General features: G+C 45.3%; 1 protein-coding gene across 7 annotated transcripts in view; it reads right to left on the reverse strand.

Annotated features, from left to right (window-relative positions):
• Positions 1-18,180, reverse strand: part of ZMYND11 (zinc finger MYND-type containing 11) — a 114,266-nt gene that overhangs the window by 36,451 nt on the left and 59,635 nt on the right. For 6 of the 7 annotated variants that reach the window (XM_046013437.1, XM_046013439.1, XM_046013441.1 and 3 more), the window contains exon 3: positions 8,842-9,001. The exons of the other annotated variant lie outside the window; for it this stretch is intronic. In XM_046013437.1, coding sequence (XP_045869393.1) covers positions 8,842-9,001 — 160 coding nt within the window. The remainder of the gene's footprint in view (positions 1-8,841; positions 9,002-18,180) is intronic. 7 annotated transcript variants of the gene reach the window in all.

The following is an 18,180-nucleotide window of genomic DNA, read 5'->3' on the forward strand; positions in this document are numbered from 1 at the left end:
TTAAACGAAATACAGCAAGTACTTAGCACACTGTGGGAACAGAGAGGATAGTAGTAAATGGTGATGCTCACTAGTTTATCTTCTCATCCATGGTTTGGATGCTTTATTGAAAATAACATTAATCAGAATGTCCATGTTCTGACAGTTGTCAAATTTTCAGGGTCTGTTAAATTTGGAAAAATAAATTGAAAATGTGAAACTAAAGGTTTAATCACATTCTCCAAAGGACATTACCATAAAGAAACAAAGACGGCTTCTTCCCTTAGTGGGATCATCCCCATAAATGACGCGCGTTAACGGCAGGTGCTCTCCTACATTTTCTGTTACACTTTGTGTGTGAACAGCCAACGCCACTAGACTAAGAACGGGAAGATATTACAGTTGTCTTCGTTTAGCACTAATTCATTAATTGATTCCTCAGAAATATCACTCTTAGCTTTTAACAAAATACCTGTGTTAAGAGTGAGGGATTAACTCGACCTTCCTCTGTCGATGTGGTTAATAAAGGAGTCAGGGTCGAGCCCACACGTAGTACAATCCAGGCCACTTTCAAGGGGGACCCTGAAGTTCCAGGCTTATGTTCCGCCATCATTTTTCTTCTCATAAATCGTTGCCTATGGTTTGCTTCTGGGGTTGGGCAACTTTCTGGTTTCCTCTCAGGCCAGTCACTTCCCCAACACGCAGGCTTCAGCGTGGGGCTTGTCTAGGGAACAAGGTCTCCTCCGGCACCTATCCCTGCTTGACCTCACGAGGCCACTCCTTCAAGCGAGAAAGTTCCCAGGTTCGTGTCTTCTTACCCGTATTCAGAGTCATGGCTAGAGTATATTACCAAATTCTGCAAAAATGTAAATTTTGTTCGCTTTTTATTAGAAAAAGTGGTCTTTACCAACCAAAGTAATCAAAAAGCATGACCATTTCTGGTTACTTGGTGCAGACTGGCTGCAAACTTACTTTGGTGAAGGGATTTCAGTCATACTACTTAGAAAAAATGGTAAGATATTGATTTGACATTGGACCCTAATATGCGCACGGCAGAAGAAAGAGCACAGGGAGCTGGACACAACACGTGCATGTGGGCGCCGGGCCGTGACAGTGGTCACTGGGGGCACCCACCTCACAGGGCTCAGGCGGGAAGCTGCAATTCAGCTGTTACAAGTTTTGTCTCATAAATCGTTGATTTTATAGGGCTCAGTAAGGATAACGTGCTTTGGTCTATTTTTAATGAACAGAACTCTTTCCCAGTCTGAAACAAAGTCTTTCAGAATATTTTCTTCAAAGCTGTTCAGAAACATCTTAAAGGATTTCAATGGCTTATATTGGACTCATTATGAACAACAGAAACCGCCATCCTTCATCATTTGGATCTTTTTTTACGTTAATTCACCTAACTGTAATTCTCAAAACGGGAACTCGGCTCATCAAGACAAGGCTCACAGCTCAGGTCTCCCGAGTGCCTCCTGCCTTCTTCCCACCCGCCCCTTCCCATCCCAGCAGGACACAGAGAGGAAAGTGGATCTCTCTGGGCCAGAGCGTGCAACGCTAGACCTAGTTTCTTACCACTGTGGGAATGAATGTGAAACTCCAGTCGAGGACAAGGAGAGACACGTGTGGACACCTGCTGACGTGGCCGCCGTGTGAGTGCCGCTCACTCTTTTACGGACGGCAGCTGCTGCTCACATGTAACATGCAGAAGTCACGTTCACAAGTCACTAACTTTGAGTCCAGGGAACGTTGTTACGGGTATGCATGACGCACGGTGTTTGTTACAGGCAGAGCTGCCTACCGCTGTCTTCCAGCAGACACAGTCCACTGACACAGGATTCAGAAAGACTCATGTGTGTCAAGGGCTGCGTGTGCATTTTCACTGGATGTCAACAGATGTCTGCCACTACTCCAGACAGAGCCCGGTCGGCAGGACAGTGTGGGAAACACGTCCAACACGTCCAGAAGGGTTTAAAAACGCAAACCTACTGGCATAAAACACAAGACTAGAAGCAACGTAGAGACGGTTTGATTTTAATGAGTAATTCTAGCAAGAATAAACTAAGAGAGCCAGAAAAAGATGGAAATGTCTACCCCAAAAAGGCAGAATTAAAAAGTAAAATAACATAGTGCAAAATTAGTTCACCTTGTGTGGGGCTGCTGTCCTGGAGAAAGGCTGCGTACTGTAGGCCTTTCAAAATAAAACAAAATAGTCTTGGTCTCTCTACTACAACCTTGCTCATTATCAGGAAATCCACAGTTAAAGGGATTTTGTACACAAACTATCATTTGTTACCCAACTTACATGACTTTGTCGATGATATCAACTCATTATCTATGACTGTGCTAATCATCAGTGAAAAGACAACGGCATGCAAACTCATGGGTCATCCCTAATTTAAGAGAAAGCTTAGACACTAACACAAAAGCTACAAACGGACAAAGAGAAAATTCAGAGAGAATTCATGTACCATAAAACCTACAGTGATGTTACGAAAATGTTTTACTGAAATTCGGTGCCATTAGAAATTTGCACAAGACTATGAATGTAAGTCCTTTCGATCTGAAAGTGGTTTGAGGCTAGATTTTTTAAAAAAACTTGGGAGTCATGAATGTGAACAAGGGAAGCTCAGTACTTGACCGTGGTGTGAGGCTCACACAGGCTGTCTTCAGAACCCAGGAGGAAATAGTCCACCACCTAGAAACAGCCTGCTGACCTCCATCTGTCACCACGGACAGCGTTTGCTTACGACCCTGGAGCTACACTGGCTCAAATCCCGGCTACGGCCTTCCTGGGCTCTGTGATCTGGGGCACAATCTTAGCCTCTCTGGGTATCCTGTTCCCTCTGTAAAATGAAAAAAAATAGTAGTGCCTCATTTATTGGGTTGTTGTAAGGATGAAATGAGTTGCTATGCTCAGTAAATGCTAGCTGGGTCCTGAGACCTCCCGCTGGAGTACAGAACCAACTTAAGGACAAGTCACATAACTAAACGCATGCGAGTTTCTTTCTCAGGACTTCAAGTTCCTGATGACAGCTGACACGGTATTTCTGCAAGCTAGAGAGAGCAAGACACATCGCTGGCTGAGGGCCCGCTGGGAGAGCTGTGGCTACAGCCAGGCCTCCCGAACTATGATACATACTCAGGACATTCAAAAGAGATTCTACTATTTAAAATCATTCCCTACTTACATGTAATGAGATAAATCTCACTTTATCAAATATGTGTTTGATGTGGCATTTAATACAGGTACAATACAAAATTAGTTAATCATCGAGAGCTAAGAATCTGGTGATTAAAATGGATAAAAATATCCATTTTATATCCAAAAACATCCATTTTAAACTGGATAAAAATATCCAGTCATTTTAAGATTATGTATTAAAAATAAAGCTGTTATAACACTGCTTGGAGACCTAGAATTGAGACAGGAGGGAAAAGGAAACACACACACACAAAACCAGTCATTCAAAGCTAAACGGAGTATAACAGGATAGCATGACCCAAAATGCTCTACTGGAGAGAATGGAAATTCTTTACCAAATCAAGAATAACCTCTAGGTACGTTAGAGTTTAAATACACATAGAACCGTAGTTAAATTGGTTTCTAGTTCATTAATAATCACAGACACTTAATACTTCACTTTGTAAATAAGTGATTTTGTGTATCTTTGCATCTGAGACACGTAATGGATCTTTGGAAGAAATGTGTAGTTCTGCACAATTCTGCACATTCTGCACTGTAGCGTAAATGTAATAAAATAGATTTCACTTAAGAAACATCAATGGTATCCAATGAGCTTGAAGTTTTACACTCAGGGTACCTAAAACATATGATTAATTTATGACAACTAAACCACAAAAATACAAAGATCTAAATTTAAACACTTCCAGTTCAATACTTGTATTTACGAAGCGGGCTGAGACAGTCAAGCTGCCTGAGTTCAGCAGCTTCTCTCATACATTTTCAAGAGCAAATCAAGAGAACACTTCTTGCCATGGCTGTGTAACGGTGTCACTTCCGAAGGAAAAGACACAGATGCGACCCTCTCGTATCTAGAGGATGAGAACGTAACAAATTCCTGGAACTTTGTAAGCCACCGCTGCTTTCAGACTGGTCATTCTGAACGTGGAGAAACAGAATGACGGGAAAGTGTCTATCTTGCCCTTTTGCAAATTAGGACCAAATTCCGTGTATCCCCAGGAGAACACAGGATCCCTTCAAAGAAACCACAAAATGTGGATTTTCATTAACTATGCTTCTTTAAAGCATTAAGACCTTAAATACATGGGAAATAGCAGAAAATAAAGAATTCTGCCTTTCCCCCAGGCCTCCTTTGAAAGCAGCGTGAGGCCCTACTTATCGGCAGGCCCAGCCCGGGACTGAAACAGGCCTGGCAGCTGGGACCTGAGCTCCCGCGCGCACGTGAGGCAGCGGCAGAAAACTGGCCAAGGGCTCCAAGTGACAGTGCCGGGGTCCTGGGGCAGCTGCCCTACAAACACACTGATCTTGAAATAGCAGTAATGGGAAAGAAGGAACGAGACTCGAGTCCAGATCTGGGAGGTGAGTGAGCCGCATGGTTTCACAGGGCATGTCATGGTCATGCGGCTTGGAGTCAACCTCGACACTGGTAACCAAATCGCTCAGTGTGAGATCAAACGATGGGGCCGAGTCACAGCTCTGCACCAGGAACCATGAAGGAAGCGGGAAGTCATGCAAACAGACAGCGTTACAACTACCTCAGCATCAAAACGCATACTTGCTGTTTTATTTGCACGCCATCCCTAGCTTGAGGCTACCTGCCCTGCGAGATGGCACCGCATTCTTCCAGAAGACCTTCCTAATCTCTAGCGAGCGCCTCCTGCGCTAAACGTTGAAGTCTGAGCAATTAACGTGTTTACTGCAAAGGGAGCTACTAAATGCCAAATTCGGACCAGCAAATGCTAACATTCTGCCCAAGATGTAGGTTTCTCAAGATGCGAAGACCACACACGGACTGAAGTAGCATATTTCACGCATATTTCTCCAGCAGGAGCAGATGATGGAGCCAACGAGGAGAACTGCGGCACCGCTTGAAAATCAGAAGAAAAAAGCCTTGATGTAGGGAAACGCTCAACAGTGAGGTAGGACAAGCTTTCACTCTGTGTCTGGGTCTCTTGGCCTCGGCTCAGATAATTCTGAAAGCTCTGAGAACAGCCTCTAGCAGAATTCCTTGGATCCTCCGAACGAGTATCATGACACACAGGCCTGGACGAGAACTGTGCAAAATCTCCAGGAGCGTCTCCCAGGTTCATTTTCGAACCTGGTTGTCATTTTAAAATTGGCTGCTGCAGACAACTTTGCTGCTTTGCCGACTAATGCTTCAGCAAACCGTTAAAAAAAATTGAGAGTGGCTCATTTTGAATACTTGTGGTCTTCCTTCTGCTTTCTCAAATGGACATTCTTAAAGTATCCCCAGGACGATGCTTATCTACTGCCTGCTTTGTGTCAGTTTCTCCCGGTGAAGCACCACCGGGACGGAACTCATTCCAGTCTGGCAGAAGGAGCCTCAGCACAAAGGCCAGTCTTTGACTTACACAGGCTTCCTCTTCGACAGATTATACATAATTATTTCCGGACTTACTGTTAGCATTACGCATTTATTACGTGATTGCCGGGTTTCAAAAAAATAATGTCTAAGATATGCGTATCTTTCCACTGTGTCAGAGAAAAGACAGCCAAGGTGGAGTACAAATGGGACCCCAACGGGCTCTCCGCTGAGGGGCAGGGGAGCGGCATGGGACCACCATCCCCTTCCCCGCACAATGGCAGTGAAGACAAGCTCAAGCTCTGGGCTAACACAAGGGATCTCAGGCATGTGCTGCGGGGACTCGCCCAGGGAAATCCGCTTTCCCCACCTCTGAGCTGTAGCTCCTACTTTCAGAGATTAAAAAAGAGCTTTACCACTCATTTTTCAAATGACAAAACTTCCTGAGTAAAGAATATTTTAACTTCAGGACGCCTGGGGGGCTCAGTCATTAAGTGTCTGCCTTCGGCTCAGGTCCTGATCCCAGGGTCCTGTTACGGAGCCCCATGTCGGGCTCCCTGCTCAGTGGGGAGCCTGCTTCTCCCTCTCCCTCTGCCTGCCCCTCCCCTGCTCTCTCACAAATAAATAAATATTAAAAAAAAAAAAAAAGAATCCTTTAACTTCCAATCGGAGGTTTAAAAGTAAAAACTCTTATGCCTTTCCTTCCCAGAGCCGTAGGTATCTGCTTGACTTCTCTTGACAGTGAGTCAGAAAGTCACCAGTCAACAAGATGAATAACACATCTTTCAATTTAAGCCCTCGAGGTTCAGAGAAGCGGACGTACAGGCGGGGAGGTACGAAGGAGGGCCCAGGCTCCAACACCGGGCCACGAACACCTCCGTGCGCGTCAGAGCGGGGCCCTCCCCTGGCGCTGGCTTCCCTGAGGAGACGCAGCTGCCGCGCGTGCTGCTGGCGGTGGGGCTGAGCGCACCTTCCCGAGTTGTGCAGGTACGCAGCGGCCCGCGTGCCAGCCACACGTGAGCTTCGTGTCCTTCTAGGGGACTCGTGTGTGAACACGGCAGCCTGACCGCGCTGGGGGCCTGGGCTAGCCCCGTCAGGGCTCTGGGAATCGCACGCGGCCTCGTCTCTGCACAGCTGGCCCTCCAACTGTGCCAGCGCCTGGGGAAACGTCTGCGCGCGTGTCCTTGGGTTGGAAGAGACGGGGTTAGCAGTAAAAAGACCCTGATGACAATTTTTGTTTGTGTGGTTATTAAGAATGTGTTTTTGCTACACTACATAGGGACGTTTCTCAAGCACACTTATTTGCTGGCCAAAACTTGCTTTGAGTATATGGTTATACGCTTTATATACATAATCTCACTTAAACCTTAAAATAATCAAATGAAACACATATTCATATGCTCCTATTATAGATAAAGAATGAGGGTCAGAGGTTAAGAAATGTCCTCAAGGTCACAGAGCAAAATAAACGCATGGGCTGGGATGGGAACCCTCTGCGCTCACATGTAAGACCTGACCGCCTTCCGCTACGCTACACTGCCTCTGCATGTTTCGTACCTGCTTGTTTTATAAACTAGGCCCAATTTTCACACCCCCAGCTGCACTTGAAACGTGCATACTTGGTATAGGAAATGTTTGTCAAGAACCAACCAGAATGAATAGAACCTGCCACTGGTTGTTTGAAATTTTTATCTTGAAAAAAGAGAAAAGGGATGACACTATGAATATGTCCGACACAGAGTCTAATGTGGCCATGAACGCAGGACAGCCCATTAGCTGCTCGGTGGGAGCCAAACTCCCTCTTGAAGAGGAAGAAAGCTCACAGGGAGGCAGAACCCTAAGCAGCAGGAAGTAAAACCTCTTGCCTGGAAAACGTACGCGCGGTACCAACCAAAATCCTGCCCGTCAAGCTGCGCTTACTCTTGGTTGATTACATGGAGACCTCAGAAATTTCCATAGTACAGACTTTCCAAGTGTCTGGGATTAGACATTTTCTATTACGTGGTTATGTTCAGTATGTAATAAGCTTATCGGCATCTGGTGGGGACAGGGTTAGATCACCTCACGTTGTAATTATTGGGACTTGGTCCCCAGAGTGTCTTTACAGGTAACAGAGCTCTACCATTCTGAGAGGACGTGAACAAAGAAATCATTACGAGAGAAACATTCTTGCTTGCGTTTTCAAGAGCACTTCAAGTGCACAGATCAAATGATACCAAGGAAAGTAAACACTGTTTTCTTCCACATTTTCTATTTGTGGAAAGTGTGAGTTTTCTTTCCTACAACTTGGAAGGCAGAGACCAAACTGACACAGTGTGACAACTGAACCGCTTCTCTAACACTGAGACCAGCCGCCCCCAGAAACTGTGCGGTCGGGCTGCTGCTCTAGGACCAGACAGCAAGCGCGTCCGGGGCCACATGCGCTGTAGACCCCGACAACTCACAATTCTTGGGGAACGTTCCCACAAAGAACCAGTTTAAGATTTTGTGTCATTTTTATGGTATTGGAGAAGTCACGATAAACACTCTCAAAACACCTTCCTACTAAATCAATTCCTTTTAGAAACTTTGAAAAAGTATCTGTTATATTTGAAACCTATCATCTTTAAATGATGTGCCTTAGCAAAAACTAAGACTTTTCTAATCAAGGTATTAGAAAAATCAAAGGCCAATAAAGGTAGAAATATAAAACTCTTACACCTGAAACCGATGCTTACGTAAGAAACAATGCACTTCTCTATGTGCCCAAGGCTCCACGTAAAAGAGAAGACTGGAATGTCCTTGCTCAGAAGGGGAGTCAAAGTAAGAACTAGGCAAAATATAAAGAAAATGAGCTTTGTCTTTCCTGACTTCTGCCGCAGCGCCAGCAAACCGGTTCTGGTCACGGTCCATGAGGAGACTGCCCACGGAGCCGTAACTCCCGCCCAAGTCCCACGGAGAGGTGCCCCTGGGCGCAGATGCCATCAGCCCGGGAGGACAACTTCCTGTTCACTCTGTCTACACGGCATCGAGACTATCCTGCATGTCCGCACTAATGTTTCCTGAAGAAAACACGAAGACCGCTGTACGCGTACAGTAAAAGGGGACTCTGCTTTATTTTTCAGATTCAAGGGAACCTGGACAGAGAAAGGAGGCTCTTTGTAGAAGTGAATTTCCTCCTAACAAGGGAGGAAATTATCCATCCTGCCCATGTAAGCCCTTCCTGTTCGTAAGAAATACTGAAGTAAAATACTATGAAACTTCTAGAAATGAATTACTATGGGTTGTAGTTAAATAATGTTCCAAGATGTCAAGTCGGCATCTCCAAATTTATCCGATAAAATATACTTACGATCTCATCTCCTGGCAACCAGTATCCTTCCTGCTCAATACCAGCTTTTGAGCCTTTGCAGCCTACTGTTAAGGTTTCGACAATGAGACCGTCTTTCACAGCCAGGCTCAGCTGACGCGTGGTCTCTTTTGGGTGCATACCGTGGACTCGAGACATGTACCTGAGTGCAGAGGGAAAACAAATTAAAAACCCCTTAGGACTCGAAAACAAACAAGTAATTAGGGTGATTTATTTCTCCTTTGTTACAAGTTGTGCTTCTGAGGGCCCTACAGAAGAAACAAAGTCTTGGACATTTAAGTCTTTTATTATCATGCTATTTTAAACCTCCATCCTATTTGTATATTTAGAGGAGTAATTGTTCAAAATAGTCCTTAACAAGCAAACAGAAATCACTTAACATATTTTAGTCTAACATCCCACGTAGCTCTGGGCTCCTCAGCGACTGTCACTAACTTTCGCTCTGCAAAGTCTAAATTCAGAATTTTATCATCTCTAGCCACAAGACTTCAGAATATAAACCACTCTAACCCAAAACTCAGGACATGACATTAAAGAATGTTTAAGAATTAGGAGCGGTTGCGGACACATAAAGAAACAAGAATATATGTTCGGGTCAGTAAGACAAAATGTGGTTTTCCGTGAAATATACTTTGGATTGGATCACTAGCAGAATCCCTGATTTACAGTCACAAGGCATTTCACTGAATTTTAAGGAATGCATCTCAGACGCACTCTGGAGCACAGAGACGGCTGCTGCGGGCTCCCTCGTGCTCTAGGCGCTGGCGCTACCGTGAGGGCGTACCCGCTGCACAGCTCTTCTCTGAAGGAAGGACGGTGTTACATGCTGGCCCGCCGCCATCCTCCCGCTCCTCCCATCTCGACCAGGAGGCTCCGGACATGCACACGAGGCACAGAAGGTGAGCCGGGCCAGCCGCCGCCTGCCCCGACGGCCGTGCGTGTGCATGTACGAGCTGTGGGGCGAGGCCTACGAGGTCCGTCTGTCATTTCGGTATCAAAGCCTTCACGACAAATCACTTCGAGAATGCAAGTACTCCTCATGGAGTCACCTTCCAAGTTCAAAGGACACATTTCAACAAACAGTGAACCCAGCTGAGGACGGAGGGACACCCGTGCATGGCAGACAACCGCTCCCTGCCGATGAGCTCACGTGTGCCACCTGTCAACGCAGGCAGCCAGAGGGCTCACGAGGAGGAGGGCACCAAGGTGAGCAGCCGACGGCCTTGACCAACTGACCTGTGAGCACGGCCGCCAGGCCAGGGAGAGACCCAGACGCTTGACGGGCAGCCTGAGGGGGAAGGCGGGTCACTGGTGGGGCTCGAGTCTCCGTAGGAAGTCAGGGCTAGTGGGTGTCATCAAGTCCCGCCTGGGCCTTGGGGCGGGGATGTGGGCCAAGGTGAACGGGTCCAAACATCCTCGTGGTTCACGGGAGAGAGCCAACAGAAAAGACCTCAAGAATGGAGTATTCCGCCCACATTCAGGAAGGTAACCCTCAGAACCAAAGTATAAATGTTCTAAATTATCTGAAAAAACTTTTAAAAAAACATTATGTGTTGAAACATAAAACACCAAAACTGGGCGCCTGGGGGCTCCGTGGTTGAAGCCTCTGCCTTCGGCTCCGGTCGTGATCCCGGGGTCCTGGGATCGAGCCCCACATGGGGCTCTCAGCTCCGCAGGGAGCCTGCTTCCCCCTCTCTCTCTGTCTGCCTCTCTGCCTACCTGTGATCTCTCTCTCTCAGATAAATAAATAAAATCTTAAAAAATAATAAAAAATGAAGACACACAGGGCACAGGTTGTTAGAAAGCAAAGACTGTAAAAATAAAGGACATTCTGACAGGAATAGAGTTATGAGACTTCACTTCTCTCTGTCCACAAGAACACCCAGCGGACAGAACGAGGTATTCACACAGATCTGACTAACAAGGCAAATCCAGTTAAATTTGTCCTAAAACCCAAAACAGACCTTCAACAGGCCCAAGGAAAATTCATTACAGTTGAACATAAAACTGGACACAAAAACCTTATTTAATTAAATTACGTACTTGAGAGAGTGTGCATGTGCGGGGGGAGGAGCAGCGGGAGGAGGAGGAGACGTGATCTCAGGCGGAGTCTGTGCTGAGCCTGGAACCCAACACCGGACTCCATCTCACGGCCCCGGGGTCATGACCTGAGCTGAGCTAAGAGCAGATGCTCAGCCGCCGGAGCCCAGGTGTCCCTCCCAGACAACTTGATTTTAGATTCCGAAAGTGCAGACACTCCTTGCATGAAAGCAAACCCGGTATTAGTAACAAAACTGGAAAACTATCATAAACTAGTGAATTAAAAATGTTATCTAAAAATTGCAAAAAAAAAGAAAATATCAGCACAGGAACTAAAAAGCTAAAGCAGAACCAGTTAAAAAATAAAAAGTGAAAACCAATATTAGTCCAAGAGCCCCTCAAGGGAAAAACAGAGACATTGCCAGCTTCTCAAATTAACAGTGAAATTAACAAAGCACAAAAGCAAATAAACTAAGAAATGCCTACAGAGCCACAGCCAAATGTAACGAAGAAATTAAAATTATAAGCAACTACTTTGTTCATCTCTGTGCAAAAATAGAAAATAAACAAACACTATCATTTTCTAGGAAAATATAAATGAACAAAGCTTGACCACAGGAAAAAAAACAGAATACGTGAAATGAAAAATTTCAAAATAAATCAATAGAAGAAGTTGGCAAAGAGCTTTCTTAGAAAAACACCAGGTAGGGACATATTCACAAGGCAATTCGGTCAAACTCTTAATGGCCACATAACTCCAATGTGATTTAAACTTTTCTGGTACATAATGAAGAAGGAAAGCAAGGAATCTAGCATAATAATAGTAACAAACCCCTACAAAAATAGCACAGAAAAGCCAGTGTTCCACAGGAACACTATAAAAACCTTAAATATTTCAAATGACAAAATAATATTAAGTATAAATATGAGACAGATGTTAACATTCTAATACACTCAAAAAATCAAAGGAATATACCATAACTAAGTGTTTAATTCCAGGATTTCGCAAAGATTTATTATTAAGAAGAAATCTAGGAATACAATTCATCCCATTGATAGATCAAAAATGAGAAATCATGAAGATTTCTATATGTATTAAAAAGACATTTAGTAAAATCCAACCACCTGCCTCTAACAAGATGGAATGAGTAAATACTTCCTTATTTCAATCAGAAATATTCAAAGATGACCTTAACCCTCTGCCAAAGGTAATAACCAGCATAGCTGGAATAAAGAAATGGTGTAAAACTTGGTAAAGATTTAAAATTATCATTATCTGCAGAATACATACGTAGAAAACCCAAGAAAATCTGCTGACATACTATTTTAAATAACCAAATAATACAATCAATTACTTGTGTGGATAAAATGAATACATCAAAATGAATACCACTCATATACACAAACCAAAAATACAGTTAGAAGATTTAAAATAAGACCCCAATTATTTACAACAGTGATAAGAAAGACAGTGACGGACAGTGATAAATAGAAGAAATGACAAATCTGTATGAAAACAGTCCTGAAATGTGACAGACACTGGAGAAGACGAAGAGATGGAGAGACACTCCTGACATCTGAATGGGAGACAACAAAATCTGAATTGCCCCTAAGATAATTTAATAAAGTGTCACCACAACGTGGTCAGGTTAATTTTAAAGTTCTATAGAGAATTTAAAAAGAACTTCCCAGGAAAATTCTTTCAGGGTAACATTAGATATTAAAACATTATAGACCTAAAGTAATTGAACTTGTTTGTGCATGAACAGCAGTCCAATGGAACAAACACGAAGTCCAGAGAGGGACCCAAATACACATTTTGGTCATGATTAAAGTGTCTTTTCAAATTAGCAGGGGAAAGATCAATCAGCACACGACATTAGAAGGGCCTCACAGTCTCGAAAAAAGAATAAAGACAAAGCCCTACCTTAGTCTGTGCCCATCAGTAAATTCTGAATTGGTCAGATTTAAATATTAAAAAGAAAACCACACAATCATTAGAAGAAAAACATGAGAGAGAAATCATAGTGTGAGAAAACCTCCCAAATAGGAAACAAAACCAGAGTGATTTAAGAAAACACTGGAAAATTTACATAAACCAGCAATTTCTACACAGCAAAAAAACCAGGATAACCAAAGTTAAAATCACAAATGCTACCTGGGAAATGTGTTTGTAGTATGTCTAACTGAAGTTCCACATACTCTTAAATATTTTTAAAAATCCCAATTACTAAGAGAAACCCCAAGAGAAGATTTTGTATCTGCTGAGCTCACGAGGACACTGCACCAACACGCAAGCTTGGTGGGCAGTGCCTCACTGGGGCCACTGAACGACCACCTCCCCGCAGGGCAAACATCTACCGAGCACAGAAACGTGTCCAGCAGCTCCCCGTCTGGAAGTTCATCCTACAGACAGACATGTGTGAAATAATATGGACACAGACAGGAAATCCACATTAGCACTGCTGGCAACAAGAGTAGAAAGAATGTAAACATCAGTCTTAGGGGACTGGCTAAATTATAGCACAGTCATACCCAGAGTTATTGTGTAACCATTAAAAAAATGAAGCAATGTTGCAGATGTTAAGATAATGTAAGTTCTAAGATACTATGTTTGAAAAATCAGGGTATGGAGTTAACATCCAACACATATAAAGAATACAACTCAACACAAAGAGCCAGGTACCCCTTGCCCAGTCCATGAAGCATCTGCCTTCAGCTCAGGTCCTGGTCTCAGGGTCCTGGGATCAACGCCCACATCGGGCTCCCTCCTGGCGAGTCTGCTTCTCCCTCTCCCTTTGTGATCTCTCTTTCACTCTCTCTCAAATAAATAAAATCTTTGAAAAAAAATTGGTGAAACATCTGAACCAACACTTCCAACGATGACAAAAGATGGCCAGCAGGTATGCAAACAGACGCTGAACACTGCTGATCACCAGGGTAAGGCAAGTTCGAACCACACCCACCACCCACGCACACGCACCTACACCCACACAGGAGTATTACTCAGCCACAGAGATGAATGAAATGTTGCCATTTCTGACAACATGGATAAATCTCGAGGGCATTGTGCTATATGCAGTCAGTCTGAATCTCATGGATATGTGGATTCTGAAAGCCCCCCCCGCCCCCAAGCTCACAGACACAGAGAACAGACTGGTGGTGGCCAGAGGTGGGTGGCCAGAAGTGGGGAGTAGGGGTGGGGGATGAAATGGGTCAAAGGTATCCACTGCCAGCCACAAAATAAAGGTCATGGGGGTAAAATGCACAGCAGGTGCTTACAGTTAACAATACTACATTGTATATTCAAAAGCTGCCGAGAGTAGATCTTAAAACTCCTCATCACAAGAAAAAAATGTTTCTTCTAACTATGCACGGTGATAAATGCACTAGATGGGACCACAGTACCATCCAGCCTGAACACAGGGGGTTAAGGGGGCTGACCCCAGCACAGCTGAAAACCCACCTAGAATTCCGGACTTGCCCAAATTTAAGTACTAATAGCCCATTATTGGCCAGAAGCCTAACTGATAACATGAACAGTCAATTCACACACATTTTGCATGTTCAGTGGACTACGTACTGTTATCTTCTTACAATAAGTTAGGAAAAGGAAAGTGCTGCTATGAATCTTAGGAGGAAATACATTTCCAGTACCATCCCAGCTTTAAAAAAAAAAGCAAAACTCGCTTGTAAGTGGATCCTTGTAGTTCAAACCCATGCTGTTCAAGAGTCAGCGGTATATAGAGATACTGAATCATGTCGAGTACCTGAAGCTACTACGTTATTTGTAAATTATACCTCAATTTAAACAGAAAAAGGGAAAAGAAGCTGGTAAATAAAATCACGGTATAAAATGGTAGTTTCCCAAAACCATTCTAGGCTTCTGTCTGCACTGTAGTAGATCCAGGAGCGATCAAGAGCGGCTCCGTCCAAGGAGAACTGGGCAGCTCCGTGAGCAGGGATAGCGTGCAGACCTCCCTCCGCGCCAGCTGGAGACGGCTGCTGCTCCGTCCGTCTCCCCGGCTGCAAGCCCTCTACTCCGGCGTGCCCGACGCGGGCAGGCCCGCTCTAGTCTCACACTCTTCTTGGTTCTTCTCGCTCATTTATTCATCCAAAATAATTTTAAAACCAGTTTGCCAAGATCCATGAAAAATGCTGAAATTCTGATTAATTTGAGAATAAATACCATTACAACAGTAAGTCTTTCCTCTGATTAACTTGGTACATCTGTTCATTTGTATCTTCTATGTTTTTAACACAGTTTTATAGTTTTTCTCCCTAAAATTCTCACACGCTTTTGTGATTTTTTCCCCCTAGTTACTGCATATATTTTTGTTTCTCTTGAAGAAAGGATTTTACTTTACATATTATTTTCTGGCTGGTGGTTTCTAGTTATCTATGGAGAAACCGCGCCAACCTCTCACCGGGGCCACAGCACCGCCCTGCCCAGTGGTCATGTGGGTGCCCCCGTCTCAGACTTTGCAGAGGGCTCCTGCAGTGCTCCACCGTTAGGCCTGACGCCTGCTGAGGGGCCTGTGTCACCAACTAGAAACACAACTGCACTGCGATGCCGCTGCAGGACACTGGTAGCTATGTCTTCTTAAGGAACTTTCTTCCCAGTCCCCGTTTGCGGTTTCATTTAATGAGGCATCGCAGCGTTCTCGGAAGGACTGGGCCCCGCTGACACGCGGCAGCCAGGAGACAGCACACAGAAGAGCTGCTCCCTCTCTCCGGCAGCGAGAAGCAGGGGCAGCGGAAGGCAACAGGCCACGCCCGGGACGGAGGGTTACACACCGCTCGGGCGGAAGGCCGCGGGGCAGGCGCAGGAGGCCCCTCCCTGGGGACAGGACGGCCAGCCGCCCGCAAGCTGCAGGACCAACTCTCCCTGGTACACGAGAACCATCACAGCCTGGGAGAGAAGAGCTCCACTACAGAAGTGTGTTTTCTGCATTTTTATTAAACTCAATAGCCAACATATACTTCTTCCTCGGCTTCTGATGTAGCGTTCAATGATTCATTAGTTGCAAACAACACCCAGTGCTCATCACAACACGTGCCCTCCTCAGTGCCCATCACCGTGTCACCCATCCCCCGCCTCCCCTGAAACCCTCAGTTTAGTTCCCCGACTCCACTGCCTCTCGTGCCTTGTCTCCCTCTCGGATTTCTTCCCACTGAGTCTCCCCAGGAGCAGAGTCCACGACTGCGGAAGGAGCCACGATGCCCTTCAGCAGACGAATGGATAAAGACGACATGGTCCATATATACAACGGATATTCCTCAGCCACCAGAAAGGATGAACACCCTCCATGTGCATCAACATGGATGGAACAGGAGAGGATTATGCTAAGGGCTTTTGTCTTCTGAATGAGAAGTTTGGGTTTAGGCAATTTAGAATAAAGAGTAAGTGACCAGCATGCATGTAAAAGCCTTGTTAGGGCCCCTGGGTGGCTCAAGTGGTTGAGCATCTGCCTTCGGCTCGGGTCATGATCCCAGGGGACCTGGGATGGAGTCCCACATCAGACTCTCTGCTCAGCGGGGAGCCTGCCCCTCCCCCTACTTGTGCTCTGTCTCTAACAAATCAATAAAACCTTTGACCAAAAATAAAAAAAAAAGGCAGCTTTGGCTAGGGACACCCGGGTGGCTCAGTTGGTTCAAATAAATAAATCAATCGTTAGAGAGAGAGAGATTAAGAGCATGCGTGGGGGAGGAAGGAGGAAGCAGACTACCCACTGAGCACAGAGCCAGAGTGGGGCTAGATCCCAGGACCCTGAGGATCCTACAATCCTGAGATCATGTCCCGAGCCAAAATGCAAGTCAGACGCTTACCTGAGCCACCAGGCACCTAACAAACTGTTTTAGATACTGCTTTGCACAAAACTGGCGTTCAAGAGACGATTGATGGATATATAGATGACTGACAGAGAATTTCAACTTCATCTTCTACATCTTTTATTTTAAATTAATTCTAGGAGTGCCTGGGTGACTCAGTCGTTGGGCATCTGCCTTTGGCTCAGGTCATGATCCCAGGACCCTGAGATTATGATCCGAGCCGAAGGCAGCCACTTGACTGACTGAGCCACCCAGGCGCCCTGCCCACGGGCACTTTAAACCACAGACTTTATTCAGGGTTCACCCGTGTTTCTATTCTTTTTTTCTGTCCCAGGGACCAAATTCAGGATGTCTCAATACAGGATTTTATGAGCTTAAAAAGCATCCAAAGTTGAAACATGTAATCATAAAAAATATTTAAGAAGAAAGAAAAATGAGATTATTAAGAAATACTCTCCTGGAGCACTAAATCTTACTACCGCGGACAGTACCAACAATCTAAAAACAAGGAGACTGGACAGAAACACTCAAATAACAGAACAGTACAAAAGATCAGAATATACAGAAATGGGTCCAAGCACACAAAAATCTCAGTATAAAAGGCGAGCATTACCAAAAAAAGGAAAATGTAACAATGTTTACCAAGTGACAGGAGAATAACTAAACGGCAATCTGGGTAAAAACAATCCAGACGTGCATCGTAAATTCTGAGTAAGTCACATATTTAAATATAATGCAAAAGAATGAACTGGCAAAGTGTTTTTCCTCTATTTGGGGGTAACTGTGAACGAAGATGGAAAAAACAAGGGAAAGACAGCTTTAAACATATAAAATTAAACCTGTAGAATCTAAGAGAAAATGTGAAGAGGAGACGAGTTGGCACACGACGGAAGTACGACAGAAGGTTCACGACGTCCCTCGCATGTGTGGAGGGCTCCTCCCGGGAGTGGGGTCCAGCGGCACACCCAGAACTCAGCAAGCAGCGCGAGGCCTGTGCGCGGTGTCGCTGCACCAGAGATCACCAGGATGCTGGCGTAAGTCCGCAAACAAGCTCGTCAGGGAAGGCCGAGACAGGAACATTCTCACCTCTTCTTCTGCAAAGGTGGAAAGGACTCCGAGTGCTGGCGATGCCGAGGGAGGCGGGAGCCACGCCACCTTCCTGAGGTGCCGCCAGGGTCCCTCTGCTCGACCAGCCGCAGACCCGCATGTCCCGAGTCAGTTACACGGAGTCCACAGAGGTGACCTTCATGACCACCAGGGACCCCAGCCCAGGGCTCCTTCCTTAGCCGACCAAGCAGCTTTACTCCGTGTGCAAATCCCCACGTCAGTAAAGCGGGGTAAGGTCACGCCAGGCCTCCACTGTCCCACATGCTGCTGACCCACCACGGGACGCGTCTTTAGCAAACGAGGCGGCGGGACTAGCAAGCTGGGTTTGCGCAGACGGTGGCC

Source organism: Meles meles, chromosome 7, assembly GCF_922984935.1.
Source record: "Meles meles chromosome 7, mMelMel3.1 paternal haplotype, whole genome shotgun sequence".
Taxonomy (NCBI): domain Eukaryota; kingdom Metazoa; phylum Chordata; class Mammalia; order Carnivora; family Mustelidae; genus Meles; species Meles meles.